Source organism: Podarcis muralis, chromosome 9 (assembly GCF_964188315.1).
Source record: "Podarcis muralis chromosome 9, rPodMur119.hap1.1, whole genome shotgun sequence".
Lineage (NCBI taxonomy): Eukaryota > Metazoa > Chordata > Lepidosauria > Squamata > Lacertidae > Podarcis > Podarcis muralis.
Genome location: NC_135663.1, coordinates 45,507,958 through 45,523,066, shown reverse-complemented (window position 1 = coordinate 45,523,066; position 15,109 = coordinate 45,507,958). Strand labels below are relative to the sequence as shown.

The 15,109-nt window shown below is 43.2% G+C and overlaps 2 protein-coding genes across 17 annotated transcripts in view; one reads left to right on the top strand and one right to left on the bottom strand.

Annotated features, from left to right (window-relative positions):
• CLCN3 (chloride voltage-gated channel 3) overlaps positions 1–11,524 on the bottom strand; it is a 43,480-nt gene extending 31,956 nt beyond the window's left edge. For 3 of the 9 annotated variants that reach the window (XM_028743196.2, XM_028743198.2, XM_028743204.2), the window contains exons 1-2: positions 11,373–11,524; positions 6,385–6,561 (exon numbers count right to left, since the gene is read on the bottom strand). In XM_028743196.2, the coding sequence (XP_028599029.1) occupies positions 6,385–6,544 (160 nt within the window). In that variant the 5' untranslated portion in view covers positions 6,545–6,561; positions 11,373–11,524. Of the gene's footprint in view, positions 1–870; positions 1,077–6,384; positions 6,562–7,414; positions 7,450–10,838; positions 10,985–11,372 lie in introns of those variants that run through there. The other 6 variants (XM_028743203.2, XM_028743197.2, XM_077934167.1 and 3 more) reach the window with 6 other exon arrangements.
• Positions 11,525–11,594: 70 nt separating this feature from the next.
• Positions 11,595–15,109, top strand: part of NEK1 (NIMA related kinase 1) — a 40,212-nt gene continuing 36,697 nt past the window's right edge. For 3 of the 8 annotated variants that reach the window (XM_077934164.1, XM_028743195.2, XM_028743191.2), the window contains exon 1: positions 12,897–13,068. The gene's annotated coding sequence lies outside the window, so the exon portion shown is untranslated. Of the gene's footprint in view, positions 11,691–12,723; positions 12,871–12,893; positions 13,069–15,109 lie in introns of those variants that run through there. The other 5 variants (XR_013394231.1, XM_077934165.1, XM_028743193.2 and 2 more) reach the window with 4 other exon arrangements.

Genomic DNA, 15,109 nt, shown 5'->3' with positions numbered 1-15,109 from the left:
TTGTCTTCCGTTTTGCACAATACTTCCTTATAAATGTCTCCTTTAGTGTGTGTCTCCCATACTGATTCTACAAAATGCACGTCTGCCATTTGGACTAGTGGTGGTGAAAAGCATAGTTGCTGGATAATTTTCATTATGTTGGGTGTACTGATTCAGCACAGTCAATACCCCAAAACATCATGAAAACAGGCTATACCCCTAAAACGCCTGAAAGCACCTGCAATTTTCTCTGAACATGTACACATCTACATGGGGAAAAAAATAACGGACAGCCTATAATTGTGATACTCTTCCCTTAAAGGTATATAATTTATTGTGAATTGAAATGTAACAAATACAGCTATTATATTTTTAGATTAAAATGGCTGTTTTGAGTCATGCAGTAAATTCATTGCACCAAGCTTGCAGAATGCCATGAAGGAGTTAACTATAGGAGCACACACAGAAACTTCAAAGCCTAGTACAAACAGCATTCTCCTTTAAGTTCTCTCAAGAGAAGAAACAGCTTCCTTAATTAATTCTTGTCAGTCAAGCTATGAGCAGCCATTACTACAGAGCTTATTTCACGACTTACATAAAAGAGAAAGGTTGGGTTTTGCGCTCTTTAAGAATGCCAGATAGCGAAGATGGAGTCACCAGCCAATGTGATCTGAAGCAGAACTAATCCGTCAATTTTTTAAAAATGCTGCCAAAGGGCCAGTACTGCCTGTTTCCCCCCAGTATGAAACATATGGGGGGGGGGGGGCTTGACAAATCAGTGCAGCATTTAATAAGCAATTAATAACTCATCTCTAGATCTGAAAGCAACCTGCCACACACACACACGAGAAGGCATACAAGAAACTGAATCACAACATGAATCTGATATACCTCTTTTATGCAACTCTCTCAGTGGAATGCCGTCTCCTCCCCCATCGTACGGTAAATAAGGATCAGAAGATACTTCCATGAGTGTAATAGACAAACAGAGGGCTTCTAAGATCAGAACGACCGAGTCATTTCTTATAGAACAGCAGCGGGCTGGGAAGCTGCCATATTCGATCAGGATTTGGACTGTGTGCTGGCTTGTTGCAGCAACTCTGTTCTTCCACAATCGATGATGTCATCAAAGGGAAATTATTGCAGCCTGGTTGCTACTGGCTACAATCTAGGAGTGCTTAAAGGTGGAACGGCAGACTTAATCTAAAAAGCCTGCTATTTCTGAAGGTGACTACACTTGAAGTAAAACAGAATGAACTGGTTTAGGAGAATATAAACTAAACCCAGCTGCCCAAGCTAACACTAATGTAAAAATAGCAGCACTGAAAAGGCAGCCATGTTTGCCCTTGTGCTTTTTTATATACAAACCAAATACTTAAATTTAATTCCTCAAAAAAGAACAAAGTGGGATGGAGGAGAGAAGACTTATCTCACTCAATTCAGTGTCTTTTATTTTAAATGCACAGATCCATAACTAATATGACCAGTAATAAGAGCACAAAGCATACGAGTGGCTTAGAAACAGGAACATTTTATCATACCCAAAAAGGAGGGAGGGGAGAGTCTCTCAAATTACAGAGACAGATTTAATGCAGTTTAGCCTTTCTCGCGTCATTACATTCACTTCAACGACAGAAATGTTATTAAAAGCCTATATCGTTGGCACACTTAGAAATCCAACTGAAGCCCGTGAGATTTACTTCAAAGTAACTATATGCAGAACCAGGCTGCCTATTATCTTCCCATTTGTATCTCATTCAACATGGATTGCCATTTGGTTTGTGGACGTCCCAATACACTGAGTTAGCAAACTGCCACTGTTCTACAATAAAACAATCATATTGAAACACATAATGTAAGGATTCCTGGAGATTTAAGAATGAATTTGAATGCTGTTTAAAGTCTACTCTTCATCAGAAAGGCTGTATATAATACATGGTAACTGATTTTAGTGAAAATTTTGATTCTCTGGATATGGAGGTTTGACGCTAATTTTTTGTCCAGAAATAAATGCCAACACATTCTGACTTGTGAACATCAAAACAAGTGTTAATTTGCTCTGGGCAAATGCTAATACTTGTCCTGTTCTAGCTTCTGAAGCACAATCTTGCCCCGACACCCACAAATTGGTATAAAAGGTAAAGGGACCCCTAACCATTAGGTCCAGTCATGACTGACTCTGGGGTTGCGGGGCTCATCTCGCTTAATTGGCCGAGGGCGTCGGCGTACAGCTTCCGGGTCATGTGGCTAGCATGACTAAGCCGCTTCTGGCAAACCAGAGCAGCGCACGGAAACGCCATTTACCTTCCCGTCTGAGCGGTACCTATTTATCTACTTGCACTTTAACGTGCTTTCGAACTGCTAGGTTGGCAGGAGCAGGGACCGAGCAACGGGATTCGAACTGCCGACCTTCTGATTGGCAAGTCTAAATGTGTTAACTGTTATTGGCAATTTCAAAAACATAGCATTGAAATCTTCAGCCACGCTTTAACCTCCAGTCATTGCCTCCTGGATAAACCTGAATATAAGTAAATATTTACTTTATTTACATACTGCTCTTAATTTTTTTAAAAATCTCAAAGTGGTTTTTACACAATGGAACATTAAAACACAATGAAAACAACAAATACATTTATTACCTACCAATCTAACAAGTACAACTATGATCTACTTATAAGCATAGAGGAAACCAAACAGCAGAAGAGGAAACAAATCACACGATCAATAATACTTTAAAAAAACCACACACACTTGGCTGAAAATTTTACAGAGCACCAAAAGCCAGGAAAAATAGGCCACCTGTTGCATCTCCATGGAATTACATAGATGAAGTGCTACAACGCAGGAGATCCTATTAATTATCTCATGTAAAAGACACTGTTCTTCCTGTAGCTCTGGTACTGACAAAAGAGCATTCCCTGCCACATTTGTTTTCTTAATTCAATATATGGTGCTCCTACACATTGCGACAAGTTTTTAATTTCTCTGAGTGCAAAACAACAACACCACATATCTATGCATGATGGCAACAGTTTATGGTTGAACAATATAAAACTAGAATGCTGAAAAATAAAGAGACCATTGGGGAACCAGAAGTCTCCTTAGCAGCAAGTATCTCTTCCCCGCAGGTAAGCACCCATGCCCAGCATAATGATTCCCTTTCCAAACATGGCAGGGAACTCAGAGGAGAAAGGGATGTTTGTACTAAATGAGGGAAATCAACTCTGCACCCCTTCCCATTTTTCTGGCATGCCCCCAAAATAGGATAAAAGAGTTGGCATATCTCACTTTGCACATGAGATATCCCAGAAGAAAGAGCAAGACAAACAGCAGACACGTACACACAGACCCAGCATCAAATTTCCACCACAAAAGCAAGGGATCTGAGATCTGAAATACAGTGGTACCTCGGTTTTGAACAGCTTGGTTCCCAAACAACTCAGAACCCGAATGCTGCAAACCCGGAAGTAGGTGTTCCGGTTTTCGAACTTTGCCTCGGAAGCCGAACGTGCTCCTGAGCTTCTGTTTTCACTGTTGTGCAGCTCATTTGAGTCCCCCGCATAGTAATTAAGGCTTTTTTCATCCCATGTTACCCTTGAAAGGCAATTTTAAGCCCCCCCCCCATCATAATAAAGGTTTTTTTCATCCCGTTTGTATCCTTGAGCAGCTAATATAAGTTGTCGCCCCCCCACGCATCGTAATTAAAGCCTTCCATTTCTGATTGCAGTGTTCCGAGGTGATATTTGGCACTTTTGTTTTTGCTATTTTTTGCATTTTTGTTTGTGTGGCTTTTTCATTTTTGTGACTGTGGCCTGTTTTTCGTTTTATGATTGATTGATTGATTGATTGATTGAGTCTGCTGAAATGGATAAAAGCCCCCCATCCAAACAATGACTATTATCAGTGCAAGTAAGGGGGGGGGATTTTAATTTTTATCATCTACAATACTGTCTTATTTATTTTATAGTATAGAACATTGATTATTGCTTTCATTTTATGGATCAGTGGTCTTGTTGGATAGTAAAATTCATGTTAAATTGCTGTTTTAGTGGTTGTTTTTCAAAGTCTGGAACAGATTAATCTGTTTTGCATTACTTTCTATGGGAAAGTGCACCTTGGTTTTGGAACGTTTTGGTTTTGGAACAAACTTCCGGAACCGATTAAGTTTGAGAACCAAGGTACCACTGTACTGCTTCTCTTCCTAGTTAGTACATATGAGGAAGCTGGCTCTATTCCTCTCGATACAGAGAACAGAGATTGGCAGAAGGACAGTAAGGATATGACAAGGCTAGATGAAGCCCTGATGTGTTAAGGAAAGCATTTATGAAGAGTGATTTTGATGGACAAGTTAGCCAATGAACAGTGTGAAAAATAGTATTAAGTATCAGGAAAACTAGTACATCAAAATAGTGGCCTTTTTGACTGTCCATTCTAGGAGTGGGGAGGAAAGAGAGGCCTGATACTTACTGGAAAGTTTTGTAAGCTACTGCACTGCAACCTAATATATACTTAACACAGGAAAGATCCCCTTTCAAGTGTCTATTACTTAAATCAGGGATTGCCAATGCAGTGCCCGCTGGCACACATTTGCCCAGAGAAGTTTTCCCTGGGGCTTGTAGGGTCTCCTCCTACTGAAATTAAGACTTGAAAGAAGCATGTCATAGTAGTCAACAGAATAGGTTGCGATGCAGTGTGTGCAGTGCCCACAACAAGCCCAAGTAGGTTGTTGACCCCTGATTTAAATTACAACTGAAATTGCCAGTGTGTGCAGTTGTGAAGCAGCTGTTAAGAGTATCAAACTTTGTTATTAATAGTTACAGTTCTATTCCAGAGATTCAAGTCAACTATAACATTTTAAAAGTGTGGCACATATATGATGATCATAATCTTCAGGGGCATTATACTCCTTCACAAGTTTGGAAAGGTATTTACTAAGGGCTCAGATTTCTGCAACTAGTTCCTTCACTATATGAATGTTTGTGCCTTATTTGCTTAAACTAATTCATCTAAATCTATTGTTCTTTGACAAGCCCTGACCGATGTTCCATTATGTTCCTTGTTGATATTTCTAGGAATAAAAACAATTTAGCACAAACACAATGTCCTTCAACAAATTAACACATTGTATCTTTCCCTTTAAAGCTTTTCTTACTAAAGCTTAAAAAGAACAGATTTGCACATTTTCTTCCTGCAATTTATGGACAGCCAATTTAGTCATGGCAAGTCTCAGTATTCATCCGTTATTGTTCCCAAATAGCCTCAAGAAGCATCTGTGCTTCTTGAATCATGGAGTAATGTTAGTCATTAAGTTATGCCAACCACATTTAACGAAACTGTAAAAAAATTAAAACATGTTAGCTTTGAAAAGCTAATAATACAGGCAGCCCCATTTACACGTGTTCAATATGTACATGACCATGTATCGCACCAAACTCAGAAACATCATAAAGTCATCACTGAAACATCACGAAAAAGGTGAAATGGTGAAATGGTGAATTGCAGGCTTTTTCAATGGGTTTCAATTATATGCAATTTCACCGACGTATGAGGTGCCTCAAAACGTAACCCACACAAACGGGGGGCTGTCTGTACTGTTCATAACGCCAGTATTTCTTCAAACGAAGAAATATATTAGAAAGTCTTAAAATAGTATGTGGAGTGCTAAAACTAATCTAATGAGAAAGTCATTTTACAGTTCACAACATTCTGCAAGATACTATACTATATTAAAGTCTAATTCAGGTATTGCAAAACCATTGTTTTGTTGTTAGGGTTGTGCCTTTGGCTCATGTGCACTGTTCATCCCTGCACCATTCATCCTCCACCACCTCCTTGCTACTTACAGTTAAATTTTATCCTGCTCTTCCTATTATTGCTGTGTCCGAACTGGGCAAACTATAGTTACCATACCACACAAATCCAGTTGAAACCCTGGTGTAAGATTCAGCACAGCACAAACAGGCAATGGGGCCTCTCCTCCTCACTGCAGCTCCCACCCCTAAAGATGCCCTGGCAGACCCTCCTGAGCAGATCTGAGGGGGGAAAGAGGAATGGAGGGGAAGAAGAGAAACCAGGAGTCTGATTGCATAAAGAATTCTACAGTGCGAGCAGGCAGACATCAATGAACGTTGTCCATGGCTTCCAATTGGAGTTTGGAGGCAAGCTATGGTTTGCAGTACAACAGGAAGCAAGGATGGGAACTGAAGTGAATGAGCCCAAGGTAAGGCCTCAAATGCCAAACTATAGTTTGGCTATGACAACTGAACTGAGACATGAATTTTTGTTTTTATGCTCAGAACACCAAAAACATGTTGCAATGCCACACCACGAGGATCCTAAAAGCCCAATCTACCAGCATGTAAGTACAATGAATTAAAAAGAAATACCAGTGGTTTACTGACTTACCAATACATGCATCACCATCTAACAAATTGTCATCTTCAGAGGTCTGGAAGTCCATGATGACACCGGCTCCATCTAGAAGTTCTTCATCACTGCTTGCACTAGTTATGCTGTTGTAGCTATTTCGGTAGTAACCTCTATGGAACAACTGTTCAGACTCCATTTAGCTGCTTTAATTACCTGAAGAAGAAGAAATTCAAAGTTATAAAGCATTGCCCAAGTACACAATTCACATTAAAGTGAAGAATACGAAGATTTTTCTTGAAGTATTAGGAAAATTCATTATAGCTCAATGAAGGTGCAACTACCATAAATATAATTCAAAAGCAGCAGCAACTACCCATGTAAAAACACTCATGGTTTGTGTTTAATTCTGAAAACATGCATGCTTTTGAAGCCAACCTACAATCTCTATCATAGCACTATAATATTTATTTTTCATTATGAAAATATTATGCTTATGCTACCTCCTTTCTGAGATATGAACTTAAGCAGACATCAGTTAGATAGGATAATGTGACTTCAAAACTGAAGCATTTATTGATAGACAAAGGGAATAAGAAAGGACAACTCATGCAGTCAGTAGCTCAAAAAACAACCCTACAGCTTCCTATAAAGGCAACTATAAAAAGTAGGTAGCATATGACCAAGTCACACTCATAATAGACCCACCAAAATCAATGAACTTAAGTTTGTCAAGCCAATTTATTTCAATGGGTCTGCTCCACGTATAACTTAGTTGGCTATAATCTGTAGTTCCTTTTGTGGAATGGGATGGGTAGAAAGCATAGAAGAAATTAAGTGTGAGAAGAGCATGTGGGAGAAGAGGTAAAAGTGTGAATGAAAGGCAGTCTTTCTAATAACCCTGGAACATCCATTTTGCACCTCAGGTGATTATACAAATTCACCTTTTCATCACTGCATCTGTATACCTATGACAGGCTGCTTATCTTAATGATACATTGTACTATCTACTTCAATTAGACATAATGACTGGGACACCAAACTTGTACTAGCAGAAAACACTTCTTACAGGTCTTGGGGTGCTGCTCCAGAGGGCCCTTCAATCTAGAGGAAGAAGTTGAAAGTTTGATGTATGTGTGGAAAATACTGCACATGAAGCTGTGGATCACTTCTAGTTTACAGTATAATTGTCTATATACAAAACTTTTTTAAAAAAGCCAGTTTATAAAAAGCAGACTGTTAATGTTAAGCCTACGATAAACATGTAGGTTTCCTCATGCTGATCCAAAATTTATTCATTCAGAACTATTATTATTAATCATCTGATTTATATTCCAACCTTCCTCCCATACGTAAAGGGACCCCTAACCATTAGGTCCAGTCGTGGCCGACTCTGGGGCTGCGGCGCTCATCTTGCTTTATTGGCCGAGGGAGCCGGCGTACAGCTTCCGGGTCATGTGGCCAGCATGACTAAGCCGCTTCTGGCAAACCAGAGCAGTGCACGGAAATGCCGTTTACCTTCCCGCCGGAGCAGTACCTATTTATCTACTTGCACTTTGACGTGCTCCCAGGATTGCAGACAGAACATACTAAAACTTTTTTAATCTAAAAACAGTTCAAAAACTTCATTTTGACCAGTGATCAAGGCTTCTATGAACGGTGTCTTTTAGTCATCAAATGTCCGAGTAAATAGAAATGTTCTTAAATTTCTCTTGAAGGTAAACGATGAGGGAGACAGATGTACCTCACTCACAAAGGAGAGCATTTGCCAGAAAAGGCTCTGTCATGGATCAATACCAACCAGGCAGCCCCACATGGTGGCATGACCAACAAGTCTTCATCAAGATAGGGTACAAGCAGCTTGATACTGAGGAAGGTGCTCTTTTCAGTACTTGGGTCACAATACTGAGTCATTTACTGGCCAGTAACTTAGGTTACACAAGCACAGAATTTTAGTTTTAGTAAAGGGTACATACAAGCCATTTTAATCAAATTCATATAATAAAAATGAATAAAACTGCATAACTAATGTACAGGCGAACACAAGCCACAAAAAGCACAAATGCAATGATTTGATATCTCCGTGACAACTTTATATGTGCTGATATAGTTCTACATAAGCCAAAGATCCACTTCTAAATAAAGTGCAAGACCAAGGCAGGATAGTAAGTGTTTTAACTTCTACAGACATATAGTTAACAATTTAGGTAATACTTCAGACTGCTTTATGAAATCAAGAAAACTAGGTATTATATATCACAGAAATGGTTGTTTTACCTGTAAAACCGGGTTTTTTTGCTGAAAATATACCAAATTCAATGCCAGTGTTTTATGGTGCCTTCATTCACTATTCTTTGGTCTTGAAATTAAACTTTCAGTCTTCTTATATAGAATCACAACTCGTGCTCTGAAGTCATATGACTTTTAAGAACTATGGAACCATTATGAAAATTTGTTGTATCTTTGGCACGCCTAACAGTGGAACTACGGGAATGTACCATTGATGCAGGATAAATGGGAGGATTCACGGCAGGCGGAGAGGAGGGAATCCGCTCTCTGTGGCCATTTCTCTACCCGCCTATTTTATTTTATTTTTGCAGATATTCTCTTGAACAGCAAAGCAATGTGCAATCATTTTTACCCCAGCAAAAATTAAATGAGGGCCCCACTGGGGGCAGTGGAAGGAAGGAAGAAGAGAATGGCATGTGGAAGACAAAAGAGGTTCAAAACTATCTAAATGCCTTTATTCCTCCCTGGTTCCCTCCTTACAGTTGATCCACTTCTAGGAACTGCCCTCCAGAGATCCTGAAGGTGTTATACAGGGGGATATGGAAAAACTCAAATTACAATACTCCAACACTTTCATTAAAGCAGCTTTTTCTTAAGATTTATGGGTTGGAGCACTGGTTCCCAAACTTTTTTGGGCCACTGCCTACTTGGTTCCATAAATTCATCCCCAGTGCTCCCTACCCGACACTATAAAAGCATTATTCAGAATAGTGGCTTGCACAACCTGCAAAGGAACACAGTAATGGAACTCCCATGCAGAACATTCACCTTGCCTAGCTCCCAGACCTAGGGACAAACTACCCACAAGTCTTGTCAAGATTCAGTTTCAACTAATTAGCTTTAATCCAGCCCACCATGTGTTCAAGCACCAGGTTAGGACCTGTTCAGCCACACCCAACTCAGATGTCATAGAAAAATAAAGTTGGGTGTTATTCACACATTGGTGGCACCTTGCTCCAAACCCCTAATGACGACTCCAAATTAGTATTAATGACCTTCAGATTAGACTACAGTACTGCAATATGCTTTAAGTTTGAGACAGAAACTGCTACTACAAGCGAAATGCTGCTGCCAGAATACTGACTGGAACATGGCAATCAGACCATATTTCACCCATTTTGTTTGATCTACATTGGTTGCCAGTTATTTCTGGGGCCACTTCAATGGGTTTTTAATATTCAGTTGGAAGCCGCCCAGAGTGGCTGGGGAAACCCAGCCAGATGGGCGGGGTATAAATAATAAATTATTATTAAATTATTATTATTATAAAGCCTTAAGCGGTTTGGGACCTAGGCACTTAGAGGACTGCCTTCTAAGTGCTCCATTGTATCATCTGAGGTATCACTCTAGATCCATTGGTGATACGAGACCTGCAGGCAGCAACAAGGGCAGTCAATAAATCCAGAGTGGTGCCTTCAGTTTCCAAACTGGTAGAACTGGAAGAGTGGCGATCAACAGAATATAATGAGGATAAACATCTGAAATATAGGGTGGGTGGAACAAGGCGATGGATAGATTTAAAAGTAAGGACAAAATGTTTGTGGTGGTCACAGAAAGGGAAGCTCGTGAAAGGCTCTTGATATCATATAGAGCAACAAATAAAGAGGTGCCCCATCTCTCCTCTGCAGAGAGGGAGATGTTCTTGTATCACACAGAGCTTTTGTACAGGCAGAAACTTCATTTATTCCAAAACTCAGCAAGGACATTAAGTTTTCTGCAGAGAAGAATTGAAAAGAGAAGATCTATTTGTTCTTTGTCAACTTGTGTTGCAAGTCCATTTGGGATACATGAAGCTTAGCTTCCAATAAAAATATTTTAGGTAAACAAAAGCTCATTAAGTGAGTGAAACTTTCCCCAACCTGACGTTGACTAGATGTAATAGACTACAACAGGCGTCTGCCCTGACCAGAGTTATAGTCCAAAACATTTAAATGGCAGCAGGTTGGGGGGGAGGGGATCCAGCCGCCTCTGCGAGAGTTAGGATGAGACTTGTGAGAACTTCAGGCCTATGCAAGTGTATTTTTCCACCCGCCAACAAGTTAATGACAGCCATTGCTGAGGAGTACAAATCAACGCATACCGGTAATTGCCACATATTAATGTTGCAATACAAGCTGCCAAACATCAAGGCCACAGATTTGCTTGGGAGCACTACTTCCGTGTAGACATGTACACAAACCCATTCCAGAAGCAACTTAGCTTACAGTTGCCTATGTAACTTTGGTGATTCCAGAAGGGCACAGGACTTCTTTGCTCAGAAGGAAACCCCACTAGGGGGCCATGCAGCTGGAGGGCAGCACCACTGGGCCAACTTGAGGGGGAAGCCTTCCCTTTGGCAAGAGGCAGATTCCATCAATGGAAACGGGGGGGGGGGGGGGCGAGCGCAGGAAGGCGGCCTGGCCATTCTGCCCGCCCCATGGATACCCTTCGGGCCGATGGCAACGGCAGGATGCGGCAGGATGCTTCCTTTTCCCGGCCAGCGGAGAGGAGAGGAGCCTTCCAGAGGCGAGGGGTACCCAAGGGCTCACCCCCTCAGCGCAGACGCCTCACCTTCTCGCCCCCCGGGATCACCTGGCACGTTCTAGCAGGCGCCCCTCCGCCTCGCCTCACGCCACAACCACCTTCCTGCAGCGGAGGGAGCGCGTGAGGGAGGAACCGCGTCCCGCATCGCCCGCCCCGCTCCCCCGGCCACTCAGGCGCCGCCTCGGCTCCCTCGCCTCAGTCGCATCCTGCCCTACCTGGCCGTGTGGCGCCGCCTGGTGATCCCGCCAGAAGGGCTCACACATTCTCCCTCCGTCGGGCCGGACGGAGAGACTCGGCCGCCTCCCGCCCAACTAACGCGGGGGGTGGGGCTTCACGCGCAGCCCACGCCTCGAGGTCACGCCTCAGCCAGCCAATCAGCGTCCGGAAATCGGCGCTCGGCTCAGCGGAACCCCGCCCTTCGCCGGCGAAAGGTAGGGGGTGGAGATAAGTGTCTCCGCGGCCGCGCAGGCGCAGCCGCAGGACCGTCAAACGCCCCGTGCCGGGGAAGCTTTAACCGGGCGTGTTAAAGGCAGGTGGGTTCGGGCTCCGCGCGTGCGCGCTGTGTGCAAGGTTGTTAGCGCTGCTCGCTGGTGTTCGCAATGTCCGCAGGAACAGAGCTCTGGGTTTAGGTAGCGCTCGGCAACCGCCTGAAGTTTTGCCAAGTGACAGGACTGAGCCTTGCAATTAGCAAAGCTGGTCTTCCCCACGGCATTTTGAGGTTAGACCCGTCGCATGAGATGGGGTGGTTGTAAGGGTTTGGGACTTTTTAATTCTGTGTGGTACGAACGGTAATCATATAAGTTTTTTTATATATACTTTATACACACACACACACACACACACACACACACACAATGCATCTAAAATACGAAAAATATAGAATACTCCTTGCCCGCATTAAGGTGCAGTTCAATTACCCACTAATGCAACAGTGCTGCTCTTGTGTACTCAGAAGTAAGCCCTGCTAAATTCACAATGAGCCTTACTGCCAGGTGGCAGTGCATATATTATGTAGGATTGCAGCCTTGCTGCACGGTTCCTGAAAAGTAAATCTTAACGAGTTATGTGGACATTTCTCGCAATAGGACATTTTGGCAGCGCACACTTTGGTCATGACGTGGAGATACTTCAGGCCTATCAAGCAATCACTTCAGCAATGCCATGTAAAAAAAGGGGGGGTAGGAAAAGAGTTAAGATTCAGAATAAGCATGTGTCCAGGCAGCAAACATGTGTTTAGTGCAGTTACCCAAACATACGAGGTGGCAATGCAGCTGGGAGACGATGAAGGGAGATACTTGCATAGATAGATAAGTGGAAAATGCTTATGCAGGCTCCGTGTACCGTGTTCCACCATCCTCCATCTCTCTCTACGGATGCTCGGACATTAAGCGGGCCGGGAAAACATTAATTATACGCAATAATAGGCAGGAGTAGCCGCATGCATGGAGGGGCCTCCCGCTGCTCACCCTCAACCCCGCCTCTTTCCCCATCCGCTGCTTTCACTCGGTACTTGGGTCACGTGACCTCCCCTCTCCCGCGTTACCAGGGTGAAGCTGTAAGCAGGCGCTGACGGCGTTCCCTCTGTGGTGCATCCGAACCTTCAGGGCCCCGGCTTCGCCCAATGGCAGGGCGCGGGTTTGATGTCGCCGCCCTATAGCAACGCGAAAGGGGTGGGAGCGGAGCTCGGGTTCGGTTGGAGCTGCTGGAAAAAGGGTGAGGTGGGCTCGGGGTTCGGCAGAGAGGTGGCGGGGCTGGAGAGGGAAGAAGCCTGAGGAGGGAGGTCCCCCCTGGCGCTTTGCTGGCGGAGGGAGGGGCGCAAATATTCCTTTCCCGGCTCGCTTTGCAGCAGCAGCAGCAGCGGTGCCTGGCTGCTTCTCCTCCCTGTTTCCCCGCGCTTGGGGCTCCTGCTTAGTAAGTTGCCTTGTTCTGCCCTGTTTGTTTGTCGTCGCCGACGCTGTTGCTGCAGCGATGGGTGTGTCGGGGGCCGCAGTGGGGAGGCTCCCTCCTCTAGGGCCCCTGGGTGTCGGAAGGTGAGCCCCTTCCCTCCTGGCACGCTGCGGCGCAGAGGTTCATGGAGCAGGCTCCAGTGTTTAAATGCGGGGTAATTACCCCGGAGTAACTCCCACGGCCTGAAAGTTAACGGAGGCGATTATTATTATTTTTTGTTAAGTCACTCCACTCCATCCACGGGGAGTGTGAGGTGAGAGGAGCTTCTCTCTTCCCACCCATTAGCATCCTTATCGAGAACGGTTGAGTTACTGGATATTGTCAGGTCCAATACTGAAAACTAATAGAGCTTTACATGCGAGCCGCTTTTTACAGGCGTTTCAGAGAAGTGAATCAAAATTGGTTGAAAACAAGGCGCCTTACATTGTACTGAGTAAGTTCTAATTCATTACAGCGTAGACGAGATTGTAGTTAACCAATTTTGATAACTTTGAAAGGCCCGAACTCCATATTTTCTAAAATTCAGCAAAACTGGTTTTACAAAGCGGTAGATCAAAACATTACTAAAACAGCAAAAGTGGTGTATGTGCTATACTAATCATATGAATGGTTGTAGCATTGAGCTGCAATTCTGTGCACCTTATCTAGGGAATACAGAAAGCCCTAGGAAGCTGCCTTGTATCAAGTCTGATCATTGGTCCATCTCTAGTTCAACGTTGTCTGTACAGATTGATAGCTGCTCTCTGCTTGTTCAGATTGCATCTCCCCCGGCTCTATCTGGAGACGCTGGGGATTGAACCCCGGGAGTTGGAGTCAAAAAGCATCTAGAACATAGGAAGCTGCATTGTATCAAGTTGGACTGTTGTGCTATCTAGATCAGTTTTGTCAACACTGACTGGCAGAGGCTTTGCAGGGTTTAAGGCAGCAGTCTTTACCATCCCTACTTAGAGACACCAGTAAATGAACGTGAGACATGTTACTGCAAAGCACGCGCTCTACCACTGCAGATCATGGGTTCCTCACCCCCAGATGAATGGAATTGACTGCCAAACTCTGTAGGGTCCAAAACCCAATGTTGCATTGTACCTCAGAACTAATTAGTAAGCAGTGCTGGTATTTCAAACTTGAAAAAAATATGCCCCCTATGGCCATAGTAGCCAGTGACTGGGCAGCCATATTGTGGACCAGCAGTAATTTCCTAGCAGTCTTCAAGGGTAAGGTAGGCCCCATGTATAATGTACCACATCAGTCTAATGTGGAGGTTATCAAGGCATATAGAACAGCAGCCAAGACTTTTATCACTCAATATGGCATGCCGACTTTATATTAATCACACTGACCTAATCCCCAAAGTCATGTGGTGGCATTAGTCAGCAATTTCTTATATGTGTTTAAAATAGCATTAGCAGCTTGAATCTTGTGGATTCCCAAAGAATAATTCCTCTATTGTAGAGCAGAACTCTTCCTATACCATCTTCTGGTACTTGACTAGTCAGATAGTTTCAGAAGCATTCCAACTTCCATCCTAGCAAAGCACTCCAGAAAGATACAATTGATGAAAGCTGATGAGAGTTCCACAAGAATACCCCTTATCTATATCCTGATGACGGTTATCTTCAGGGGCAGCAACAAAGTTTGAAAATGCATCCAAGTGGTTAGCTTAAGCTGTGCTACCAAACTAGCAAACTCAGTTCGGGTTATCATTTTAAGGCTGCACTCTTAAATAAGTTTACTTGGAAGTGGTCCCATGGAACTCAGTGGGTCTCATTCCCAAATAAGTATTTAATCCTGACTTGGGAATAAGCTTAACTTTAACCCAGTGGAACCTACTTTCAGGTAAGAGTGCATCGTGTCAGACTATATAGCAAAGATCCAGGTAAGTGTTACTTTTCATAAATGCAGCAGTTCTCCTTTTCTAATTTGTGCTTCGAGGTTTACTTGCATCTTCTTGGTATATAGTCTGTGACAGCTTTTTAATCAGGTAAGATATAAATATTTCTGTGTT